The 22,642-nt window shown below is 41.2% G+C and overlaps 1 protein-coding gene and 1 long non-coding RNA gene across 2 annotated transcripts; one reads left to right on the top strand and one right to left on the bottom strand.

Moving 5' to 3' along the window:
- Nucleotides 1-402: 402 nt before the first annotated feature.
- Nucleotides 403-22,642, top strand: LOC103458742 (tyrosine-protein kinase fyna-like). Its single transcript, XM_008399760.3, has 12 exons — nt 403-559; nt 9,970-10,226; nt 13,385-13,481; nt 14,904-15,002; nt 15,187-15,290; nt 16,219-16,368; nt 16,464-16,628; nt 17,725-17,904; nt 18,023-18,099; nt 18,804-18,957; nt 20,414-20,545; nt 21,167-22,642. The coding sequence occupies exons 2-12, from the start codon at nt 9,980-9,982 to the stop codon at nt 21,373-21,375; spliced, it is 1,614 nt and encodes a 537-aa protein (XP_008397982.1). The 5' UTR covers nt 403-559; nt 9,970-9,979; the 3' UTR covers nt 21,376-22,642.
- On the bottom strand, nt 405-929 carry LOC145549986 (uncharacterized). The gene is made up of 2 exons (XR_014085798.1): nt 590-929; nt 405-440 (listed from the first exon to the last, which is right to left on the bottom strand). It is a non-coding gene; the product is annotated as an uncharacterized LOC145549986 (long non-coding RNA).

Genomic DNA, 22,642 nt, shown 5'->3' with positions numbered 1-22,642 from the left:
GAGGTGCCCCACTTGTGCCCACATTGTAAACTCTCATTGGAGGAAAACGTTGTCAATCAAGGCGGTCTGACTCCGCATCAGCCTCACGCAAAACAAAGTGCTTCAAAACAAACAGAGACAAACCGGAATTTAAAGCGGCACTTCTTTAGTTGCGACGAACAATAACACAGATTTATGCTTTGAAAATGAATTGTGGTGTGTATTATTGTGCTTCTATGCGATAAATAGTGAAATAATATTCAATAAAGTATGTAAAATTAAATGTATTTACATGGAATATTCGCTTTCCTCCAGAAACAGATGCTTTATTTTGAAAGTCCTAACCGGAAGTGCTCGATACAGCTAGTGTGGCTTGACAGACTTCTCACTCCATCGTCATCATCCGAACACACGGCGGCGACAGGCTCTCCGGCAGGAACGAGTCTCCCCCTCTGTTCTCCCTCCGTGTGAGGAAAAAAAAAAAACACAGACAGAGGAGAGAGAAAAAAAAAAACATTAAAAAAAATTTCTTCACAAAATCTCAACTGAAAACTCCGATGGATTGATTTGATTTTCTGCGGTAAGCTTGCTTTTGTTTTTTATATCTTACTTCTGCTCCAAACCGGTGCAGCCGCCTCGTCCTCTGTTTTGCTCTGTGGGTTGAATCCATCTATGGAGAGAAGAGGGGAGATAAATAACACGTTTTAAATCGCCACGGTCGTATGGCCAGACGGTTCCTGTAGAAGTGGGTTTTGCTCTCATGTGAGAGTTTGAGATCAGTCAAAAAGAACAACGTGCTGTGATTGCGGCTGGTGTTTTGCATTCGTGCGTTTCTGTAGTGGTGTTGCATCTGCTGCAGGGACGGTTGGGTTGCAGAGGAGAGCTGACTGCTGAGGCCGAGAGCACCACAGTCACCTCGACCCGCAGACAGCCTCCTATTGATTAGTCTCCGAATTAATTGTCACATTTGTTGAGCTTATTGCATTGCCACGCTGTTAAATTTCCAATTAAAGCCGCTTTAATCGGGTTATCTGTTGTGTCTGGAGGTGCTGCCATCCATCTTGGAGGCAAACACAAATGGGATGATGTGCTGGCTGCCCATGTGATATAAGTTAGGATGCAGTTGGTGTTTTAGTTGACATGTCTTCATCTCCACTCATCACCCTAAACCTGAGAGTGCACAGTTGTGCGTGATGTGTTTCACTAGATTGAAATGAGTTACTAATGCTCCATGCAAATGTTTCTTTAGGACCTTTGTGTTCACAAGTAAAACAGATGACTGACATGTTTGCACCTCAGCATTAGTTTACAAGCATGGCCCTCAAACTGTGGTACACTAGTGGGATGGGACTCAAAATAAATTGTAGGATTAAATATTTGCAAGGTAAATCTGAATTTACTGTGCTGCAATAAGCGCCTGTAGTCAAAGACAGGAAGTGTACTGGTGCACTAATCTTTGCTTTGAAAAATAATCTACTCAAAGCAAAGTTCACTGGAGGAAATTTGAAACTTGTTGGCTATTGACCTTTTGCTTACAATGACTCTTTGCTCTCCTGCCCACAAGCTGGGCAAAACGAACTCTTAGATAAGTTGTTTGCTCATAACCCCCCCCACCCCCCCCAAAAAAAACAATGTTTTTTTTCTGATTTTAGGTCAGTTTGCAAGTTCTGTCTTTTATTATATCCAACAAGGGAAATCAAAATTAGGAATAGTTACACCAATTCTCACTTCTGATTGTCTGCTCAATACTTCCTGATAAGTCTCCTTTCCCTGTTTATTTCTTTCTGATTTATTTCTTGTTTTTCTGGAAATAGCACGCTATAATAGTTAGAATTAGACCATTAAAAACAACCCTCATCATTCAAGTAACACTTCCTCAATGTCAAATTGTTTATGTCATAAATCTGTAGTTTGTAACCATTAAATTCTCCTTAGTTTCAGTTTCTTAGTATAAATGTGATTTTCACTCTATGAACTTTTGCGAACTGTTCAAATTTCCAGGTTGATTCTTTACGTAAGTAAAAAACAAGTCTCTGAAATTAATTTTACTGATAAGTTACAGCTGGGTAGCTGGGTGTAAAGCCTAACTAATTTAGATCCTAAACAATAAAGAACATACAGGACTAATTTAAGTTTTGATAATCAGTGAGACTGATAGGTTTCTGAACATTGATCATTTGTGGTGGCTGATATTTTTCTATAAGTAAATACCTTGTTTCCTGTATTCCTGTTTCATTTGAACAGTGAAACAGGAACAAGTGCTGGTGGCTACTTACCTCTAAATTCAGAACTTGGATGTGAGAACGAAATTAGACCCAACGTAAGCAAACTGGAAATCAATTGGAAATTGCTTGACACGGAGAGTGACCAGGCTAACTGACATTAGCATGAAAGGCTAATACGTGTTTTGTGGTTTCTAAGACTCAGAAGTTGTCATTATTTCTTTTCTCCTGATTTACTGAGTCACCTGCAGACTCCATGGTCCATTTTTTAAAATTTGTTTTGTTGAGTTAGTTTAAGTTCAGCTAATATATTTCCAGTATCCTCTGCTGGAAGTACAAAGGATAACAACATGGTTCTTCATCATGTTGGCAAACGATGAAGAACCAACCTTTACCCTCCACTGAAACAACATTTGGAAATGTTCATAGACAGATCCCAAATTCAGACAAATACTCTGCTATTTCCTGGTTTCTTTGATACTCCAATTTTCCTTATTTCCCAAGTGTCAGTGCAAGATGCCCAAATCAAGCTGACTGAACGGATAATTACAATGGTCTCAGTTATTTAACAGCATGACTCAACACACTCAACTGTGAACACTGTGACACTGAAACACAGCTAGGCTTAAACCACGTACTGTATGAAGCTCAGCTGTGGGTTTTATAACCCACTCTGTTCATTCAGCGCTCGAAGAGCGCTTTGAAAGCTTTTACACTGCGTTTCATTGTGCTCGTAATCTTGTGGCCAAGTGAAATGTGCCCATTGTCCTGCTGTTGATACACTGAATGAACTCGGTTGTCTGACACAAGCAAATGTTGTAACTATCCAGAGAATGGCAGCCATAAGGAGGAGATTGTCCGTGTCGTAGAAAATCCAGCAGACAGAGCGGCGTTTGTCGTATTTCATCCAAATGGGACACAGCTTCAAGTGATGCTCTTCTTGTACTTGTCTTTGTTGGTGGAACAAAACGTCGGGTTTTGGACTTGGGTAAGGTCAACGCGTGTGCGTTGTCCGTGGGAGTCGGGTGGGAAGTTCGACATTAACTCCTACATATCAATAGTCTTGAGTGTAAAGTGACACTACACCTCAAAAGAATCAGGCCTGTGTTTGGAAGCGGTCGCATTTGTGAGAGATTGGTAATTAAGTGCTGTGAAACGATGAAGACATTCCAGTAATCACAATCTGAGCACAGCTTCACTGTCTTGTGGTTCTTGGTCAGGTTTCAAAGACTCAAAGCCAGTTTTTGTTATTGAGGTTTTATTTTTGTATCAGGTAAGGATGCTGGCTCTGCAGATTATGAGTTTCAATTTACCAAAAACTCAGTAAATACTGAAAACTGTTTTGGACACTAGAGCAAATAAGCAGAATTGTTTTAAGAGAAAACAGGAGCCAAAAGATCTAATGCAGTGGTAGCGAGATTTCTGAAAGGCCATCTATTCAATTCACTCAAATAAACATAATTTAACTGTGATTTACAGGCAAGCACCATGCCACAACAATGTTATTTTAAAAAATTTATTTAAAGGATTGTGTCTGTCTTGGGAGAAGAGGATTAATGAATTTTAATGGACTCATCTGAGGGGAGGCTGGCTGCTGGATGCTTCAGCGATCCAGACTCGTAGTGGCATTTCTGTCTCAGCACATCAGTTCCCCAGTCCAGATAAGGACCTTCATGATGCCACATAGGGCGCAGTAGAACGAATGGGTCAAACGAAGAAGATAATGGATAATGAGGCAGGGAAGATGGATCAAGAAGATGGTCATGAAGGAGAACGGTTAGGGTCAGGGCTGGAGGAAGTAGGAATGAGCGTTTAGGGAGTTCAGTGGTAGAGATGAGAGTCGAAGGAAGTAAGGTTTTGGGAGTTAGGAGAAGGGATGAATGTTGAAGAACATGAGAATGAAGGGTAGGATCCAGTAGTGAGAGGTAGATGTAAGGGTTGAAGGCAGGAGAGGTGAGGATTTAAAGGATGAATGAATGAAGTAGGATGGTGTTGAACAGGGTGGCATAAATATAAAAGATATTACTTGATATATTATAAATGCAATAATAGCCCTGTCACGATAACAAATTTTCCTGAATGATAAATTGACCCAAAGGTTATTGCGATAAACGATAATATTGTTGTGTTGAGACCATTTTCAAGCAATAATATTGCAAGGACACATTCTTAGAGATAAACTTACAATTCTGATGAACATTTAACACTGGAACTGGAAAAATTTTCAAATATCAACAATACATAAACAAAACAAAATATGAAATGAATCATTAAGTCTCTGTGAACAAAACTGTCCTTCAAAATAAGGGCCAGTTGACACCAAATCACCAGTCTGAAGACTTTTTTCATCCAGTTTTTGGTAGAAAAAGAAAAAAAAACCAATAAATTATGCAAGTGAAAATTATTGAGTTTGTTTATTATGCGATTAATAGATTATTGTAAAACCTACACAGGAAATTTTTTCCTAACTATGATCTTTGATGTTTCGATGAACCTTGAAAAGTATACATTTTAACTTCTGTTTTACTGGATGCAGATGGTTTCGTCTGTGCAGAGCGTTCACTTTGGACGCGTCACCTTCTCAGGTCTGTCTGACTGTTTCCTGTTTTATCCATCTGTTAACCTTAACCTGACATTCCTACACACTTGCAGGAACAGCCCTGTCTCTTTCCTTACCTTGCTGCTGTGGGCCTCTTTGACTCAAGCTGTTCATCTGGGTCTGAAAATAGCACAAGAATTGTTCTTGCTGAGACTGAGGTGAAGACTTAAGGCTGTGATACCATCATGTGCTTTCTTTGGGGGGGTTAAGTTGTGTCACAGGTTGATCTGAGCTGAGCGTGTTGGAACTCAGCCCCTCGAAAAAGTCTTGATACTACTTGAACTTTTTTGCATTTTGCAAAAAATGCAAAATGCAGCAAAATTGTGATTGTAAAGAGAAAATACTATCTAATTACCGTAAATAAATATTGTAAAAGCTCGGTGTACTTTTGTAAAGTGTTGGCTTTGATCTGACATTTTTAACATAGGAACAGACTTTAAAACACTTCTTTGTATACTCACTTAGGGGTGGGCGAAATGAACTTGAAGTTTTATCGCAATATTTTGTGGCACTATTATGATAACGATAAAATTGGCAATAAGAATGATTTATTACTCCTTTTTTAGATAACTGTATAGCTGTGACTTTGTGTCAAAGCAATTATAACCCCACAAACACAAATACAGCTCTTGAAAAACATAAAACATTCCAACTTGTAAAGCACTTCTTTAGGACACTAGTCATATAAAGAAGTGTGATCTACAAATTGTAAATGCATTTAATAATATTTTCAAAATTATTGATTTATTGATGCTTTCCTTGAACAAACTGTGGAGAAAATAGTAAAAACTAACGGACAATATCCTCAGGTTTGGGAATTAAGTGAAATTTTCTGTTGCAGCGATAAATAATGAGAAATTTATCACAATAAACGATATGATAAACTTCCATCCCTACATTCAATATCGGCCCCAGTCTGGCTCAAGTCTGAAATATTTTGCTGCACCAAAATTGCAGCTGGACTTGAACGTGCACACTGTGCAGGCTAAATGTGTTTGCAACTCCCGTCAATCTGCATGATGGAAGATGTTGTGCCGCACCGCCTACTGCTGGAGCACAGTTGCATCAGACAGAGTTGATAAATGTGTTAGTCTATCAATAAATTGGTACTAAGTTACGGGCGTTAATGCGGTCATTGTTGGATTCGAATGCTGGAAAGAGGGGGAGGAAGATGCAGGAGTGGCAAGATCTGCAGAAGGGCTCGTGGTTGGGCTGAAAGAGGAAAGAAACTGACCTCTGACCTCACGATAAGTTTTGCTGGACGATAAATTGTCCCAGTAATTATTCCGATAAATGATAATATTGTTGTTTTGAAGTAAGAGACTGACAGTGGCATAATAATGCAAGATCACTTTTAGAGATTTTCTTTCGCGGCCAAAGATTTTGAACAAGACAGCCGATAACTACGCAGTGTAAAACCCAACTTAACAGCTTTTTCTTCCACCGTTGCTTTGTTTTAGCTGAAGGAAATATCCCTATATAATAATCAGTTAGCTTGTACATGCTGTGTGAAAACCCTCCACACAGCATTACGCCGCCACCACTATGCTCTACCTTGGGTTGGTGTTTTTATGGTCATGTGCAGCATTCGTTTCCCACCAGACAGAGTTTTGGCCTGTGTCTGTTGGAGCTAGTGTCTGTTTATGTAGCTCTCTGTCACCGTAAACACAAGAAAAAGTAAAACTATTTGGACTTTCCCGTATGATAAACGGTGTTGACTCATCCATGTAATAGCTTGAATCTGAAACTTTTTGATGAATGTGTGCGTGGCATGTTTATGGCGTTACAGTAGTGAATGATTGTTATCCGTCTCCTCGCCTGTGTTGATTCATGCGGCGCATCTTTTTCTGCCCGGAAACTTTTCTCTGCTGCCCGAACGTGACGGCCTGCGCACGGTGGGAAGGCGTGCACAAACGGAGACGCCCTGGACCCTTTTAACTCGGAAAAGACAGCAGGTTTTCATGATTCCCCCCACAGGCACAACAGTAACAGGAGATCTCCCCTCATTTACTCTGCTCCCTCCAGGAGTGGATGCAGTGCTATTTAAATCTCTGCAGTCACCGAAAACAGACTCTTGCCATTTTCCTCCTGTCTGTTCTCTTAATACTTCAAGCTTATGCAAAGCAGCAGCAGAACGTTCATCAGTACTCTTTTCAACACTGTTACTTGAAAGTTTGGTTTTAAAAAGGTAAGAAATAGATGGACATCTCCGTTAAACTCACACGATAGCGTTTTCTTAACCCGCAGCCAAATAACGTAAATGTTTTATAAGCTGCTCGTCAAAAAAAAAAAGAAAAAGATATTGCTAGTTTTTGCTGCAAACACTCGTTCAAAATACTTATTGATTGCTCATGTGCTCGCATTCTATACTAAATGTTTTATGATGTATTTTTAGCTTGAATACATGTGCTGGACTGTCTGAGAGGGATCCTGCAAACACCACACGACTGAAGATGTGAACATAAATGTCAAAGAAGATTATCCAAAATCTGGAGGATTAGAGACAAATCTGCAGTTTAACTCCTTGCGTTTCTGTCCGCGGTCTCCACTTTGCTCCGGGCTCCTGCCGTAATGCGCGCTCTCTGCGAGCCCGTTCCCTCTTTTGGGTGTTTTATGGAGTTTTATGGGCGGTCGTGAATCACGCTGATCTCTTTCTCTCCGCAGTGGCTCCCCTTCTCCGTCGTTAGTTAGGCAGAGTGGAGCAAACGCTCACCGGGTCGGAGGAAGTGAAACGAACAGCTCTGAGCACACAGAGCGCCGTGCTTCCCAGAATCCCGCCAGGTGCATTGCTGTGGGATTCCTGTTCCGCAGGTACGGCACAGCAGTGATTTGTGCCTGTCACCTGGTCTGCCAAAGCCATAGTTTGTTTTTATTGCCGTCTGTTGATACACAGGAGCTGCGGCAGATTTAGAAGGCAGGAGATCTGAGCTTGTAAAGTGAATTTGCCCGGCTGTTCTAGAGATGTTACACTTCACTTACGTGTTTCCTTTTGACAATGTAAGATGATAAAATGTTTTCAGGAAAGTTTCAGTTATCCCGCAACAGCCATCCTAAGAGAAAGTTTGCTTTAAGTGAAAAATATTTCACTTTTTGTGACATGGTAGCAGCATTCTTCATTGCATTATGTTATATTGGGGTTTTATTTTATAGAGCAACATAAAGCAGTGTGTTGTCACAGATTTTTTAAAACATAAATATGCTTATATGTTAGCATGTAGATCTCTAGGGTTGTTGTTGTTATGCATAACCGTGAACCTTTGCCTCAGATCGTTTGCGTCCTCTGACTGGGTTTCCCACTGTTATTGAATCTTATTTATCTCCATTCGTCTTCCTGTCAACTCTGACTGGATTCTGACTCCCCGCTGAGGGAAAATCTTCCCCACAGCAGCGATGATGGGGAATATTTATCCTGGATTTTAATTTGGGGTATCAGAGTACTGGGAGCTGCTCAGTACTCAACAACTAACTAGGCCTATAAAGCAATTATCGCTACTTTCTTTTTGCTGTTGCTTCCAAGATAAAAACGTTCACGGAACCATTCCAAAGTTGTAAATACGCAGCTTTTTCTGATTTCCGGTCTTGGCAGGGCTTTTTCTTTTTCTTTTTTTTTCTGAATGCTTGCCGCCCCTCAGGCTGCGCCGCCCTGTGTGGAGGGTTGTTATGAAAACCCTCCACACACACTTTATTGGAGCTGAACAATAAAGTGTGTCGAACCTTTTTATTTTTTTTTTAAGATTTTAAGATTTCTTTTAACTTCATGATTATGCTTTATTTTGTGTTGGTTTATCACATAAAATCCTAATAAAATTAATTGAAATCTGTGGTTATTACCTGACAAAATTCAGGGAATATGAATACTTTACTAAGCCAACGTAAATTAAATGATGATGATGATGATGATGACGATTAATAATGATACCCGATTGATAAACTTCTGTGGGTGATAAGCTAGAACTTTTGTAAAGTACTGTTTTTTATGTCATATTTTTATCCTTTATTTATGAAAAAATTTTAAAAGGATTGAAAAAAATGTGAGTTAATGCCAACTGGTATCGTCATTGCAATCTGCAACAATAATGCCACCAGTTTTCTTAATGCTAATCCTATTCTGCAGCCTTAGTAATAACAATAACAATAATAATAATAACACCCTAGTAAAAACTCTTTTTGTTTCAGTATTTCCAAACTTGTACTATTAATTGTATTTTTTTCTTTTTCATCCTCGTAGAATGCAATTAGTGTAAAACCTGTCATTTAAGGCACAGTAATGCCTTAAATGACAGGTTACTTCCACATTATTGCTCCTTTTACACCCAGCACTCATAAATTATCCCCCATCAGCCGACAGCCCATCCTTTTCTTTGATGGAGGGAGCGGTGACGGTTCCCCTTCCCGCTAATGCCACCTCTCCCCGTCCACAGACTCTGTCAACAAGTGTGTTTCCAATTAGCCGCGTCTGAAGTCAGTCGGCTGCTCGCTCTGATGAAAGACGACCCCGCAGCCAGCCATGCTTCACCAGCTTCAAGACCCTCTTCCAGGGACACCTTGAGCCTAGATGTTCATTAGTGTGACTGGGTCCATAAAGATGGAAGGGCTCCTTCTAAAGAGATCGCCTTACTCATTAGCAAAACTGGTTTAGTCAGGCCAAATCCTCCGTGCTCAGGGATAAATAGCAGTGCCAGGAAGCGGTTTGCTGCTGTGTGTGTTTGTTTGTTTTTTTACTTCAGTACTCCGGGTCCATAGATGTGTGTGTGTGTGTGTGTGTGTGCGTGGAGCTCCTGTTAAAGTAAACAAAAACGAACTGCATGCCATATCATAAATGTGGTGGCGTGGGAGTAAATTCTTTGCACATGTGTGGTCACGCGACACTTTGGAGAAGTAAGCCATAAAGAAGTTAATTCATATTTTAAAAGCAACCACACGCGGCTCGGTTTCGGTCTGTTTTTGTGTTAAATTGGAGAGCGAGGATCGGGTTTAATTTCAGCCTAACTGTTGAATTTTTCTGAAGGCTTTGTCTCAGAGGAAAATGTAAAATAATGGAAGATTAAATCATAAATTCCCCAGGAGAGGCAGCTTTGGAGCTGTTATTTCCACCTACATCCTCATTCTGTCTCTCACTCCTTCCATCTCTCTCTCTTTCTCTCTCTCTCTCTTTCTGTCCGCTCACAGACGATAGAGGATGGGCTGTGTCCAATGTAAGGATAAAGAAGCAGCGAAACTCACCGATGACCGCGAGACCAGCCTCACACACAGCTCGGGGTACCGCTATGGCTCCGACCCCACGCCGCAGCACTACCCCAGCTTCGGCGTCACCAGTATCCCCAACTACAACAACTTCCACACCGCCGCCACGCAGGGGGTGACGGTGTTCGGAGGCGTGCACACGTCCTCGCAGTCCGGGACGCTGCGGTCTCGGGGAGGGACAGGTGAGGCTGGACCTGCGCAGCAGCTTATCCGCATGCAGACTTAATGCACAACACTTTGTGGCTGCAAAAACTACCACGGTCTTGCTCTGTCGGTCGCAGTTAGACGTCGTCAAGTGTTCTTTTGCAAAAAAATCATTATTTTAGGAAGGTGACGATTCTATTCTGCCTTGGAAAAGTATCTGGACTTTTTCTGTTATCTGTTATGCAATCAAAAACTGCATTGTGATTGGTTGGCATATCACAAAGTAGTGTGTATTTTATTTTTTTTTTAAACATGGCCTTCTACTAAACCAGGGGTCTGCAACCTTCACAATGCGAAGAGCCATTTTTACCTTCAATCCAGCTAAATAAAGCTTATCTAGAGCCAATAATGTTACATGATTATAATTTTGATCAATATTTACTGCTGGAAATGTGTTGACATTCTTAAAGAACAACCGTTAAGTTAATTTTGTTTGTAGGAGTTTCAAATAAACAAAAGCGCACGCTTTTTGAAAAAAAGAAGACAAACGGGATGCTGTGGATATTTTCAGAAAAATCATATTTAAACACTTTCTAACTAAATGACAGAAAAAAAAGATCTAAAAACATGTTGCTGGTTTTTTTTTAGTGTCATTCTGTTGTGGAAACTTAACGCAATTATTCAATGACAAAAAAAATAATCTAAAACCTGCATTTGTTATAACATCTATATTTAAAAATATTAGATGATTTTTTTTTTAAACCATGTTATTTAGAGCCACTGTGGAAGGTGAAAAGAGTGGCTCTTTTTCATATCCCTGCGCTAAGCTAACAGTCCAGACAGGATTTCCATGGTAACTCTGGAGGAGGTGCAGACATCCACCGCTCAGGTGGGAGAATCTGTTTACGTCAGTCACTCCTCAAGTTTGACCTTATGTGGGAAAAGCTGTGAAAATAAAGTTATTGTTCAAAAAGAGCCTCAAAATCCCACTTTGTGACAATGTCACGTTGTGGGAAAACGTTTTATTACGAAAGAAGTGTCAAAATTGATCAAAAACGTGTTTTGCTCAAAAAAACAAGAGGCTGCGAAACTGTTTAAGTCCGGGGTGGAGACTCACAGACTCACCTTCTAGTAGGACAATGAAAACCACACATCGCATGGCTGCAATGGAAAGATTTAGCATCGTTATGTGTTAAAACGACCCAATTAAATGTCAGAAATCCGACCGTGAATCAGTGCCAGGACTTAAATATAAACAGAAACTATTAAACCCTGTTTGATTGAGCTGAGATGTTTAGCTGTTTTTCTTTCGATGCGTTTCTTGTTTTAAATATGATTCGCTGATCTCAGTTGCTTCTATTTTTTTTTTGTGGGGAGACTTTGAATCACCTTGTGGACGACCAGACCTTCCCCCAAAGGTCTCCAGATGAGATGAAGCTGGTAGAGACGTGTAACATTTTTCTTCCACTTTCTGTTGATCTGTAACCTGAAATCCCAATAAAAGAGTGAATACCTCTTCAGTTCAAGTCATTTTAAGTGGAATCGTTCAACGTACGGTTATGTCAGAACTGTTCAACAAAGCAATTAAAAACCAGAAATATTCAGTTTAACACAGAGGGGAGCTTCAAACACGTTGGAAATCATCTCCTTCTTCACAGCTTAGACTCACAAAAAAAAACATCTCATCATGGCTGGGATTATTAGATTTTTTTTCTCTCCAGTAATGCCATGCTGCGATAAAGGAATCTGTCTGTGAAGGACATTCGACCCCGGCCCTCTGGTTAATGGAAAACAGAGTGACCTAATTTATAGCCGGTGCTCTGTGAAGCACATCTGACGAGCAGAAGGACCAGACATTTTGCTGAAGAGTGCAAATCCCTCTTCAGCGCGTTGCGCCGCTTCTGCTTAAGGCTTTAAAGACACATATGAAGCAAGTCTTTCTTCACCGTTAGCTGTCCTGGGCCTTCTTTTCCCCCCAACGTGCAAGTACGTAGAGTCAGAGGATTGTACAGTGGAGTTTTGCGTGAATGAACTAAACAACACAGGTCGATACACTGGATGAGAATGAAGGTCAAGAGGAGATAAAGGGGAGCTTTTGGTGGGTTTAATAGGATTCAGAAAGTGAAATCTTTCAGTAGTTTCAGGCTTGTTTGAAGATGCTGGGACTCCAGAGGCATCTTCGTCTTGTAACAAAAAAAGACTGCATTCCTTTATTTTGGTCACAGCCACAACAGTTTAGTGGCCAAACAAGTCGATTTCTGTGATAAAGTCTGTTGTGGCGACTCTCGCCACAACATTAAAGTTGCATTCCGTAAAACAAAGGCGGTGAGCCGAAAGACGGCTGACATTTTTTCGAGAGACGATTCAGACGAGGATCTTGGGCCAGTTTTGACTCCCCATATGTCGCCTGTTTGCTGCTCAGTAAGTATAAAAGTATTTTTAGGGCCAGACTTAAAACCAGGACTGATCCATATTGATCTCCACGCCTCAAATCCTAAAAATATCACATTGATACAATTTCTTACTTGTGTCCTTCATCCACCTTTGTGTCATTAGGTCCTTTCTTCATGCTGTTCTTCTTTTCAGAATGTTCCATTCTTGCATTTTTTTTCTTCCACCCTTGTGTCCACACATCATTCCTTTGTTTTGTTTTTACTTCTTTCCTTTCTTTGTGTCCTTTGTTTGTTCCTTGTGTCCCAACTCTCTCCCTCCATCCATCCTTCTGCTTTTCCTTTTCGAGTATTAAGCTGCCTGCCTTCCTTTTTCCTTTAATTTATTCCACCCTTCTGTCCATGCTTCTTCCTTTTTGTGTCCTACCAACTTTCTTTCTCTCCATATTTCTTTTCTTATTTTTCTTTCCTTCCATCCTTGTGTCCAGCAGCTCTTTGTTTTCCCTTCTGTAATCATTTTTTCATTCCTTTCTTTACTGTCTTGTGTCCTTCCTTCCTTTCTTCCTGTTTTTAGTTTATCATTTTGCTTTGTCCTATCTGCCTCCCTTTGTTGTGGTCCGTCTTCTTTTGACCCTAAAGTCAGTGCTTGCTTCCTATCTCTCCATCCTTCTTCCCTTCCTGTTTTGGTGAAATACTTAAAATGAAACTTTTAATCCGTACAAATCACAGACGGCCTTCAAGTCTTTTAGGTCTCTTTCTAAGCCCAGCTGTCATACTGTATGTGACTTTCTTGTTTTCCCCTGCAGGGGTAACTCTGTTCGTGGCTCTGTATGACTATGAGGCCAGGACGGAGGATGACCTCAGCTTCAGAAAGGGGGAGAGGTTTCAGATCCTCAACAGCACGTAAGTGTGAAAACATCTGTATGACAGCATGCAGAGGGAGGGTGCTGGTTGTGTTCTCCTCCGATTAGTTTAGGGATTGTTTTTCACCAAGATCCAAACGCTACATCTGGGATAAAATGCCACACAGGAACACGGAGAGCAGTCGGTGTCTGTGTTGAATTACGTTGTTTTTGTCGTCGTTCTCCTTTTATTCTGAGCAGAACGTCGTCGTGGAGTTTAAGCCACGCTGGGACTGGCTGTGTGGCACATTTCAACACTTTGCTCCAGTTTTTGCCAAAAGGATTAGCTTCAGATTGTAGTACCAGACTTTAGAAAACCTTTCTTACGACTTGATCTCTTCCGCATTTTGTCACAAACGTGGACTTTAACATATTTTATTGAGATTTTATCTGACTGACCAGCACAAAGTAGTTCATGTTTATGACCGTTCTCGAGTCTTTTGTGGCTTTTTGGCCCCTTCATAATGTGTCTTAATAACTCTGTCCAAGCATTATATAGAAACAGTATTTGTAAATATACTCTAGTTCTTATTTTATCTGGTTTAATGTGTTATCTCCATGGAATTTATTCACCAGAATGACACCAACAAATAATTTTTTATTTTTATTTTTTATTCACTTTGATTGAATTTGGAAACGACTCAGTTGGTTTCTTTCTACAAAATTTTTTTTTTTTTTTGCTGATTGTAAAACCTTGAAGTTCCTTCTCTACACAAAAACCTAATAAAAAGAAGCAAAATGAATCACCTAATTTCAAAGTGAAATAAAGTTTTATACATTAAATCGTTTTAAATCTTGACAAGTTTTGTATTATCTAAAGTTCTAGTTGTCTTAAGAGCTCCAGGAAATTTTTTTGGAACGGGGAATGATTTATAGAGTGGCATAGTCAAAGTGCAGAACTAAATCCCATAGATAATCTCTCCATTCAATCTGACTAAATTGCAGCTATTTTGTTAAAAAAAAAAAAAAAAATGGGGCCAAGATTTCAGTCTCTCAATTTGCAAAGCTGCTACTGTCATGCTTCAAAATATTGCAGCCGTAGCTGGTTCTACAGCAGTCTGTCCTAATGAGAACAATATTTACAGGAAGTTGAAACATTTCTGCAGGACAAGAGACAAGAGTCACCTGTGCTCGTTTTAGTCAAAATGTGCTGAGAAAGGAACAGATTATCTTGCAAATGGCTACAGCGTACACACAAATATGCCTGTCAGTCTTTCTCAGTGTTTGTTTTTGGGCCCCACTCGTACTTGTTTTCACTTTACAGTACCAGATGACTGTTGCCAAAACTATCTAGAAAATATTCTGCAACGTTTTGGGTTTACTAGAGCTAAAGTTTTCCTCGGGCCAGAGATCTGCTGCTGATCAGTGTTTGTTTCTTCCAACCTGCTGTTCATTCACCCTCTCTCTCTCTCTCTCTCCCCAGGGAGGGTGACTGGTGGGAGGCTCGTTCCCTCTCTACAGGTGGAACTGGATACATTCCCAGCAATTACGTCGCTCCTGTGGATTCGATCCAGGCAGAGGAGTGAGTTCACCTTTTCTCATGAGATCAGATCCTGTTCTCTGGGAGCCCGTCGTAAATGTCGAGCAACTTCCCCGTCTGTCTTTTGTGTAACGAGACGCGGTGTCACACCCACTACAAACAGAGCGAGTGAAGTGTGTTCGGAACAACAAATATTAAACCTGATGCCTATTTGTTTCTCCCGCAGCTGGTATTTTGGTAAATTAGGCCGAAAGGACGCGGAGAGGCAGCTGCTTTCCGGTGGCAACGCCAGAGGCACGTTCCTCATCCGTGAGAGCGAAACAACCAAAGGTACCGCACAGCGGCGACACGCTGAGATAGCGAACACTTTTACCCTTCAGGAAAGGTGTGTGAAACACGTGCCAATACAAGCACTGCGCAGGGCATCTTGGCAAACTCGAAAACTCAATAAAACTTTCAACAAATTCCAGGTCCAGATCTGTATGGAAAAGAGAAATAAGAATGTGTGAAAATATTTGCATTTTCAGCCTTTATTTCTTAGTGCAAAGTGTTTTAATTCATGTAAAGCACTTTGAATTGCCTTGTTGCTGAAAATGTGCTATACAAATAAAATGGCCTTACCTTAAATGTTGTGCCCTTCATTCCTTTCTCCCTTACTTCTACTTTCCCTTCTTCTTTCCTTCTACATTTATTTCTTTTCTTCCTTTATTCATTCTTTCCTGTCTTCCTTCCTTTCTTCCCTTACATCTTCTCAAGTACATCGTCCCTTTTTGTGTTTTTCATGCCCTTAATTTATTCCTTTGTGTCTGTCCTTCCATCCTTGCACACTTCCTCCTCTCTCTCTGTACGTCCTTCTTTCCTCATGTCCTTCCTTTCTAGTCTGTGCCCTCAAGTCTCTTGTCATTCTTTTATCCCTCTTCTTTACGTCTTTCTTCATTTTGTTTCCTTCCCTCTTTTCTTTCCTTCCTCTTATCCGACCTGTTAATCCTTCCTCGTATCCTTCCTTCTCTTGTTCTCTTTCTGTTCTTGTTTTTGACTGTGGAAATTTGAAGATTTCATGACCCTCAGGCCAAAATATCGACCATAAATTCATACTATGCTAAAATAGACACAAAGAACAGAGAATGTTGAATGTGGAACAATAGGAAATACTTACATAAATCACTGTATTGTACTGGCATCAGTTTTCTGCTCCCTGGTTTTCATGAGCTACGTGCCTATATGCTATTTGTTGACGCATGCGTTGTCTCCGTTCCAGGGGCGTACTCTCTCTCCATCCAGGACTGGGATGACATCAAGGGAGATCACGTCAAACACTATAAGATTCGTAAACTGGACAACGGAGGCTACTACATCACCACCAGGGCCCAGTTCGAGACCCTCCAGCAGCTTGTTCAGCACTACTCCGGTGAGAGCGCTTGATTTGAGAGAGAGCAATGACTTACCATGACAGCTCCGAGTAGGAGTTTTGTTCTTCATGCGTGTGTCCTTCCGCGTTTCCAGCCAGGGCTGCAGGGCTGTGCTGTCGGCTGATCGTGCCGTGCCACAAAGGCATGCCTCGTCTCACCGACCTCTCCGTCAAAACCAAAGACGTGTGGGAGATCCCACGGGAGTCTCTGCAGCTCATCAAACGCCTCGGCAACGGCCAGTTCGGAGAAGTCTGGATGGGTGTGTATCGTTTGGCGCGGGCGACGGTTCGGACAGCTGTTGCAAAACAGCTGTACGTAGTTGGAGTCCGTGTGGGAGCCGGTTCTAATTTGCTGTTTTAAAGCTGCACCCATTTTGCCTGAGTCAAGATTTTAGAGAGCGGATTTTGACTTGAGCTTCATGAAAACACAACTTGTCCCAATGTCCTATTCCAGCAGCAGCTTAGGAGGAGCGAGATGTTATTCTTTCATTCAGTTTTGACAAAGAATTTTTCTTCTAAACATTAACCGATACTTAAATATCTGCTGTACATGTTGGTGGCCGGTGCAAAGAGGACACGCTCCTTCCATGAACTCCCTCACATTTTTCCCAAAATCCTTCCAGAAACCTAGTGATACGTGACGATGTTTAGCAGAGTTCGTTTATAAAGCTTTGAACTTCTCTTGGAGCAAAGTTCAATCCATCTTCTGAAAATAATTGCAGCATGTCACGAATCCAAACACGCGGTGACGTGGCCGTCCACGAAAACTGGAAAGAGAAGCAGGAAGATAAATCACTTTTGAAGACCCACACAGGTCCACAGAGAGGGAATCTGTTGACTGGACCTTCTCAGTCGTGCACGTCACACATCTTTCTCTTTTTTTTTTTTGAGGAAGGCCAAGAAAAAAAGCCAAGACATCACCTCAAAGGCAGCCCTGTGAAACATGGTTTTGGCTGCGTCGTACTGTGGACACGGTTTTCTTCAGAAGACCTATTAGAAGTTCACGGCCCTGCAGGGACTTGTACTAAAACATGCAGCTGTAACAATTCGTTTCACTTTGATCGCAAACGACTGCCACACCTTTCCGGTTTTTATCTTTTTAGAAATATGTGAAAACCTTGCATAATTTCACATCTCTTTGACAGTTTTTCACAACTCTGCTTCGGTCCCTCCCAGCAGTCTACAACCAGTAGCTGTGAAGCCACATTCGGCTCACACTGGCTCAATAGCATGACGTAGAACTGAAAATGGGTTTTAAATATAGAAAATGTTCATTTTGTTCCAAAGATGAGCACCACTCCTTAGAAAAACGGAATCCTGTTGCAACTATTTTTGTTTTTGTTTTTTTTTCATCAGGCACATGGAACGGCACCACGAAGGTGGCGGTGAAGACCTTGAAGCCTGGCACCATGTCGCCCGAGTCCTTCCTGGAGGAGGCTCAGATCATGAAGAAGCTCCGACACGATAAACTGGTGCAGCTCTACGCAGTCGTGTCCGAAGAACCCATCTACATCGTCACAGAGTACATGAGCAAAGGTCACAGTTCGCGTCATTCCTCGAGAGAACAAAAAAAAAAAAAAAGAAAAGATACCCAGGGAATAACTGGGAAACCTCTATAAGAGTGAAATGCAACAGATTCTTCTTCTTTTTTTAGGAAGTTTGCTGGATTTCCTGAAAGACGGAGAAGGACGAGTTCTTAAACTGCCAAACCTGGTGGACATGGCAGCGCAGGTGTGCTGCTTATAACCTCTCTAGTTTTTACTGTGCTATTTTCTTGTTGTTTGTTATGGTGGACTGATTCCATCACTGCTTTGTTGTATTGTTGTTGTATTATTCAATTTATGCCCCATAAGAAACACATAAATCATTAGTCAAAACCTCAATAAACTTATTAGCTTTGCTTTTCTACAAATCATCCTTGTTTTTTTTTGTTTTGGCTAGGAACCTCTTGTCCCTGTTAAATAAATGGAGGCAATCGCTCCTTTAAATCTGTTTTTTTTAAGTTACAGTCAGATAAAATGTATTAATTTGCATTAGTCCTTACAAACTGTACATTATTAAACTAGCAACCCCAGTTATCTTTAAAGAAGTTTAAGTATTCAAATTGAATAAAATGTTCAGCTGGTGTTTATAGTTTTGTAAAAACAATCAGATGACGGCTGTTTAGGATCTCCCAGCTGGTTTTGATTATCTTCTAATGAGTTGATCTCCAGCGTTGGGTTTCAGGACTAAATGCTAAATGCTGCAGCGCCGTTCTCCCGTTTCCATTAGACGGTGGTTTTAATGGCGTGGCTGAAGTGTGGGCCCATTTACTAATGTGTGTGTGTGTGGGGGGGGGAGGAAGACGCTCTCTGCGTAACACACATTGCCGACCTTGAAACTGTTCGGTTTTATGTCGTTTTAGATGGAAAAATAATGAAATCTCTTTTTCCCAGGTGGCAGCAGGAATGGCGTACATTGAGAGGATGAACTACATCCACAGAGACCTGCGCTCTGCCAACATCCTGGTAGGCGACGGCCTGGTCTGCAAGATTGCCGATTTTGGTCTGGCCAGGCTCATCGAGGACAACGAATACACAGCGAGACAAGGTGGGCCCACCGGATAGAGGAGCGTAGTGAAGGGGCAGATTTGTGCCAAAATATTTTGGTATAAACAATGTGAATATATTGAAGTGACATCTCAAGACACCAGCCGGGTTACATTTACTCCCAAAGAACAGGTTGGACATCCAAATGGACAACCTTCCTTTGACTTAACGTTATTTTTTGAATGATAATTTAATTTTTATTTCTTTTAATATTAGCTTAATGTCAGTTTCGCATTGTTTCTGTAACCAAAATGGATTTAATGTAATGGCTACGTGTTAACATTTAACCCTCCCTACTTGTAAAACGTCTCAGAAAAGTCACAACTTTTAGCTGGTATAACAACAGTGTGATTTATGTTGATGCTCTTATTTTGAAATATAACCAGACTGTTAAGACAGGCTGGAGGAAAAGTTATGGAGATGCAGGTAATGTCGGATGGGCTAATACTGTCTGCCTGCTGTTATTATGTAATAATGACGACAGGCTCCCCCAATCGTGTTGCACTTGATTTTGTTTGTCCAATTAGATCCTGAGAAATGCCTTCCTTTGGAAATGCCTACTTCATGTGCAGCAGACATACCTACTTGGATCTTCAAACAGAGACAGTTTACTTGTTCTTTTTTTTTTTCTATTACTGTTTTTCAACAATAACGCTGTCAGTTCACATGATGAATGTGATGTCATTCGCAGAATTTGAAAAACGTTAACAAAAAATGTACTCTATCTTACTATTCTGGCATTTCACCAAATAGAAAAAAAACTTGGAATCGTAAACGAGCTAAATCAGGACAAGCTTATTCTAATTTAGTGTCAGACAGTGAAAACTCAAGACACAGTTGCAACATCAAAGGCCGATCTGTGCGCACATATCTTGCATGTTCCTCCAGTTTTCCTTCAGTAGCCTCCGCTTCCCTCACCCACAACATCCTTAGGAATACTTGCAGTCAGAGGAAAAAGGTCCGTGGTTTTTCAGAGGGTAAACATGCATGAATTTATTCTGATGAAGGCTTGGAAAACAGAAGGATGTGGTTGGAACATGGCTGAAAGGCAGCTGAATATATACCGAGCAACAGTGAAAAACCTAATCCAGACGAGCGCGTTTAACTGCTCGAGTTTCCACTCGACAGTCCGGCTGTTTTTCCTCAACGAGTCGGACATAAACTACTCTTGTCAACATGCCCAGCTGCTCGTTGGACAGCAGCTTAAAAAGCATTCGATTGTTTAACTCGGGCCAAGTGCGAACGGAGACAGGAGAGGAGGGGGGCGGAGGGGAGGGGAAGATAATGGAACTGTTCCGTCATTTTCCCAGCGGGACGCTGTGATGTGAAACCGCAGATGAAGCCTGACCTACTTGCCGCCGAAGTATTTTCTCGGGGATCGGCAAAAGCGAAGTCACAAACACGTTGCTGTAGCTGGAGGAGTAAACATACAAACCAAACGCCTTTACTTGTTTCAGGCGCCAAGTTTCCGATTAAGTGGACGGCTCCCGAGGCCGCGCTGTACGGGAAATTCACCATCAAGTCAGACGTGTGGTCGTTCGGCATCCTGCTCACAGAGCTGGTCACCAAGGGGAGGGTGCCCTATCCAGGTGAGACGCCTTCCTGTTGATTGGTCACGTCTGGTAAATGCTGCTTGTGGCCTCGTTAGGGTTTTTGCGAGGAAAAATAAGCATTGTGCTGCATTTACTGCCACAAACGTTAGTGCGTTTTGTTTCAATTTTATACGATAGACGAACGCAAAGCAGAGGGACAATAATCCTTAAATTAAAAAAAAATTGGAATTGGATTGCATGCCATTTACTAAATAAAATCCCGAGCAATAAACTGCCTTTGAGGATAAATTCGTCTTGGTGGTGGCACCTTCTGATTCAGGCGAAGGGAGCAAAACACCCAACGTTGAGCTGAAACCGAGGCCGAGGTTTACGTCCCATTAGGACGTTATTCTGCTTCACAACTATGCAGCACTTTCACGTAAAAAAGCACGCATATTTGAATCTGAAGTAAAAAAAATCATTAAAAAGAAAAGAAAAAAAAAGGTCTCATAAGATATCAAACCACATTAACAATATGGCGTATTAAAGCAAACAAAAACAAAGAACCAGCAGTAAATCACAAACTCTTAGATGTATTAAGCTGCTTAGTGCTGCTGGGAGCTTTGAATGAGGTCAGTGAGAGTGAGAGGGAATCTGTCCGCTTTCCCTCGTCCCCAGGCATGAACAACCGCGAGGTTCTGGAGCAGGTGGAGCGAGGCTACCGGATGCCGTGCCCTCAGGACTGCCCCACCTCCCTGCACGAGCTCATGGTGCAGTGCTGGAAGAAGGACCCCGAGGAGAGGCCCACCTTTGAGTATCTGCAAGCCTTTTTGGAGGACTACTTCACAGCCACTGAGCCTCAGTACCAGCCGGGGGATAATCTCTGAAGCGCCTCCGCCCTCATCTCGTGTCATTTCACGGGCTTTCCACCAGAGGGAGCCACGCACCTCCTTTTCTGTCATCTTAGAAAAGCTTTTTTTGTTTTTGTTTTTTTACGGACTTCTTCCAGACGTCATGGAAATGGGGACGGACGGCGGCGAACTGCACATCAGCTCCGAGGGTGTTGATGGGGGCCGGAAGTAATTAACTTTCATAAATGAGCAACATAAGTTGTGTACTCTGTATGTATTGTAGATATTAATTGCTTGTTTACTTAACTTTTTTGTTGTTTACTTTATATTACTTTTGATCATTTGGGAGAATGTGGAATATATAATTTTTTTTCTTTTTAATTAAAGGTTAAAAAATGTTTCAGTTTACGTTTCCTGGAGCAGTGTGTGTTTAACTCGGTGAAATTAAAGTTTCACAAAAACCATAACTGCTAGTGCGGTTGCAGGCGTCTTGGACCGAAGCATCTGACGTTTTTTTCTGAGACCTCAGCGCAATTTTTGTTTTCTTTTTTTTTTTTTTTTTTTACGAGGCTGATTTAACAATACTTCTCTTCTCAAGGAACTCAGATGTACTATAAAACCTGTTTTGCCTTTTCATCTCTTTAGTAATCTTCTTATAACGCAACGGAATGCCTTCACGCTTTATAAACACTAACTCGCATCATGGACTCGTCCGATCAAGCCCAAAGCGTAGGGCTAATTCGGCACCGATACTAAGTGCATCCATAGCATTTCGGCTCAAGCCGACAAGTTTTAGCTCGGCTTAAAGTAATCTTTAGTTTAGCTTTATGTAGTTGAAACGGGGCGGACTTCCTCTCGAGCTGCAACCATTGACTGCTTAGTGTACTGATAATGTATGTTGCATTGACGTATGGAGGCAGGCTGTATAAGATCTTTTTTTTTTTTTTTTTTGCTTTGACATGCTGAGAATGAAGGATGTGTACTTGTATTTGTCCCTGCATTACGTGTACTTTTAAATAACATGTTCTTATGTTCAGCCAGTGTTACTCTTTTTTTTTTGTTTTGTTTTTTTACTATAAGGTGTCAAACCTCTGGAGGTGATCCAGGACAAATCGCCATTTCTGTGTGTATTTATGTTGCTTTCCATGGCTGGTAAAGTAAACTGTACATTTTCTATCACTTCTTTTCCTAATTTATTAGGCATACGAAATGTTATTTTATTTTTTTTGCTCTCGCTATTATTTATTGTCTGTCTATTACCTGTACACAGCTGGTTTTCAAATAAACAATCTTTCAAGTATTA

The sequence above is a fragment of the Poecilia reticulata genome, chromosome 22 (genome assembly GCF_904066995.2).
Source record: "Poecilia reticulata chromosome 22, P_reticulata-male-v2, whole genome shotgun sequence".
Taxonomy (NCBI): Eukaryota; Metazoa; Chordata; class Actinopteri; order Cyprinodontiformes; family Poeciliidae; genus Poecilia; species Poecilia reticulata.
Note: the sequence above shows the minus strand (reverse complement) of the source record. Positions and strands in the feature narration are given on the sequence as shown.

Coding starts and splice junctions, on each gene's coding strand:
- LOC103458742 (XM_008399760.3), top strand. CDS start 9,980: ATGGGCTGTGTCCAATGTAAGGATAAAGAAGCAGCGAAACTCACCGAT. Junction 18,958..20,413: donor CGAATACACAGCGAGACAAG/GTGGGCCCACCG, acceptor TACTTGTTTCAG/GCGCCAAGTTTCCGATTAAG. Junction 20,546..21,166: donor GGGGAGGGTGCCCTATCCAG/GTGAGACGCCTT, acceptor CCTCGTCCCCAG/GCATGAACAACCGCGAGGTT.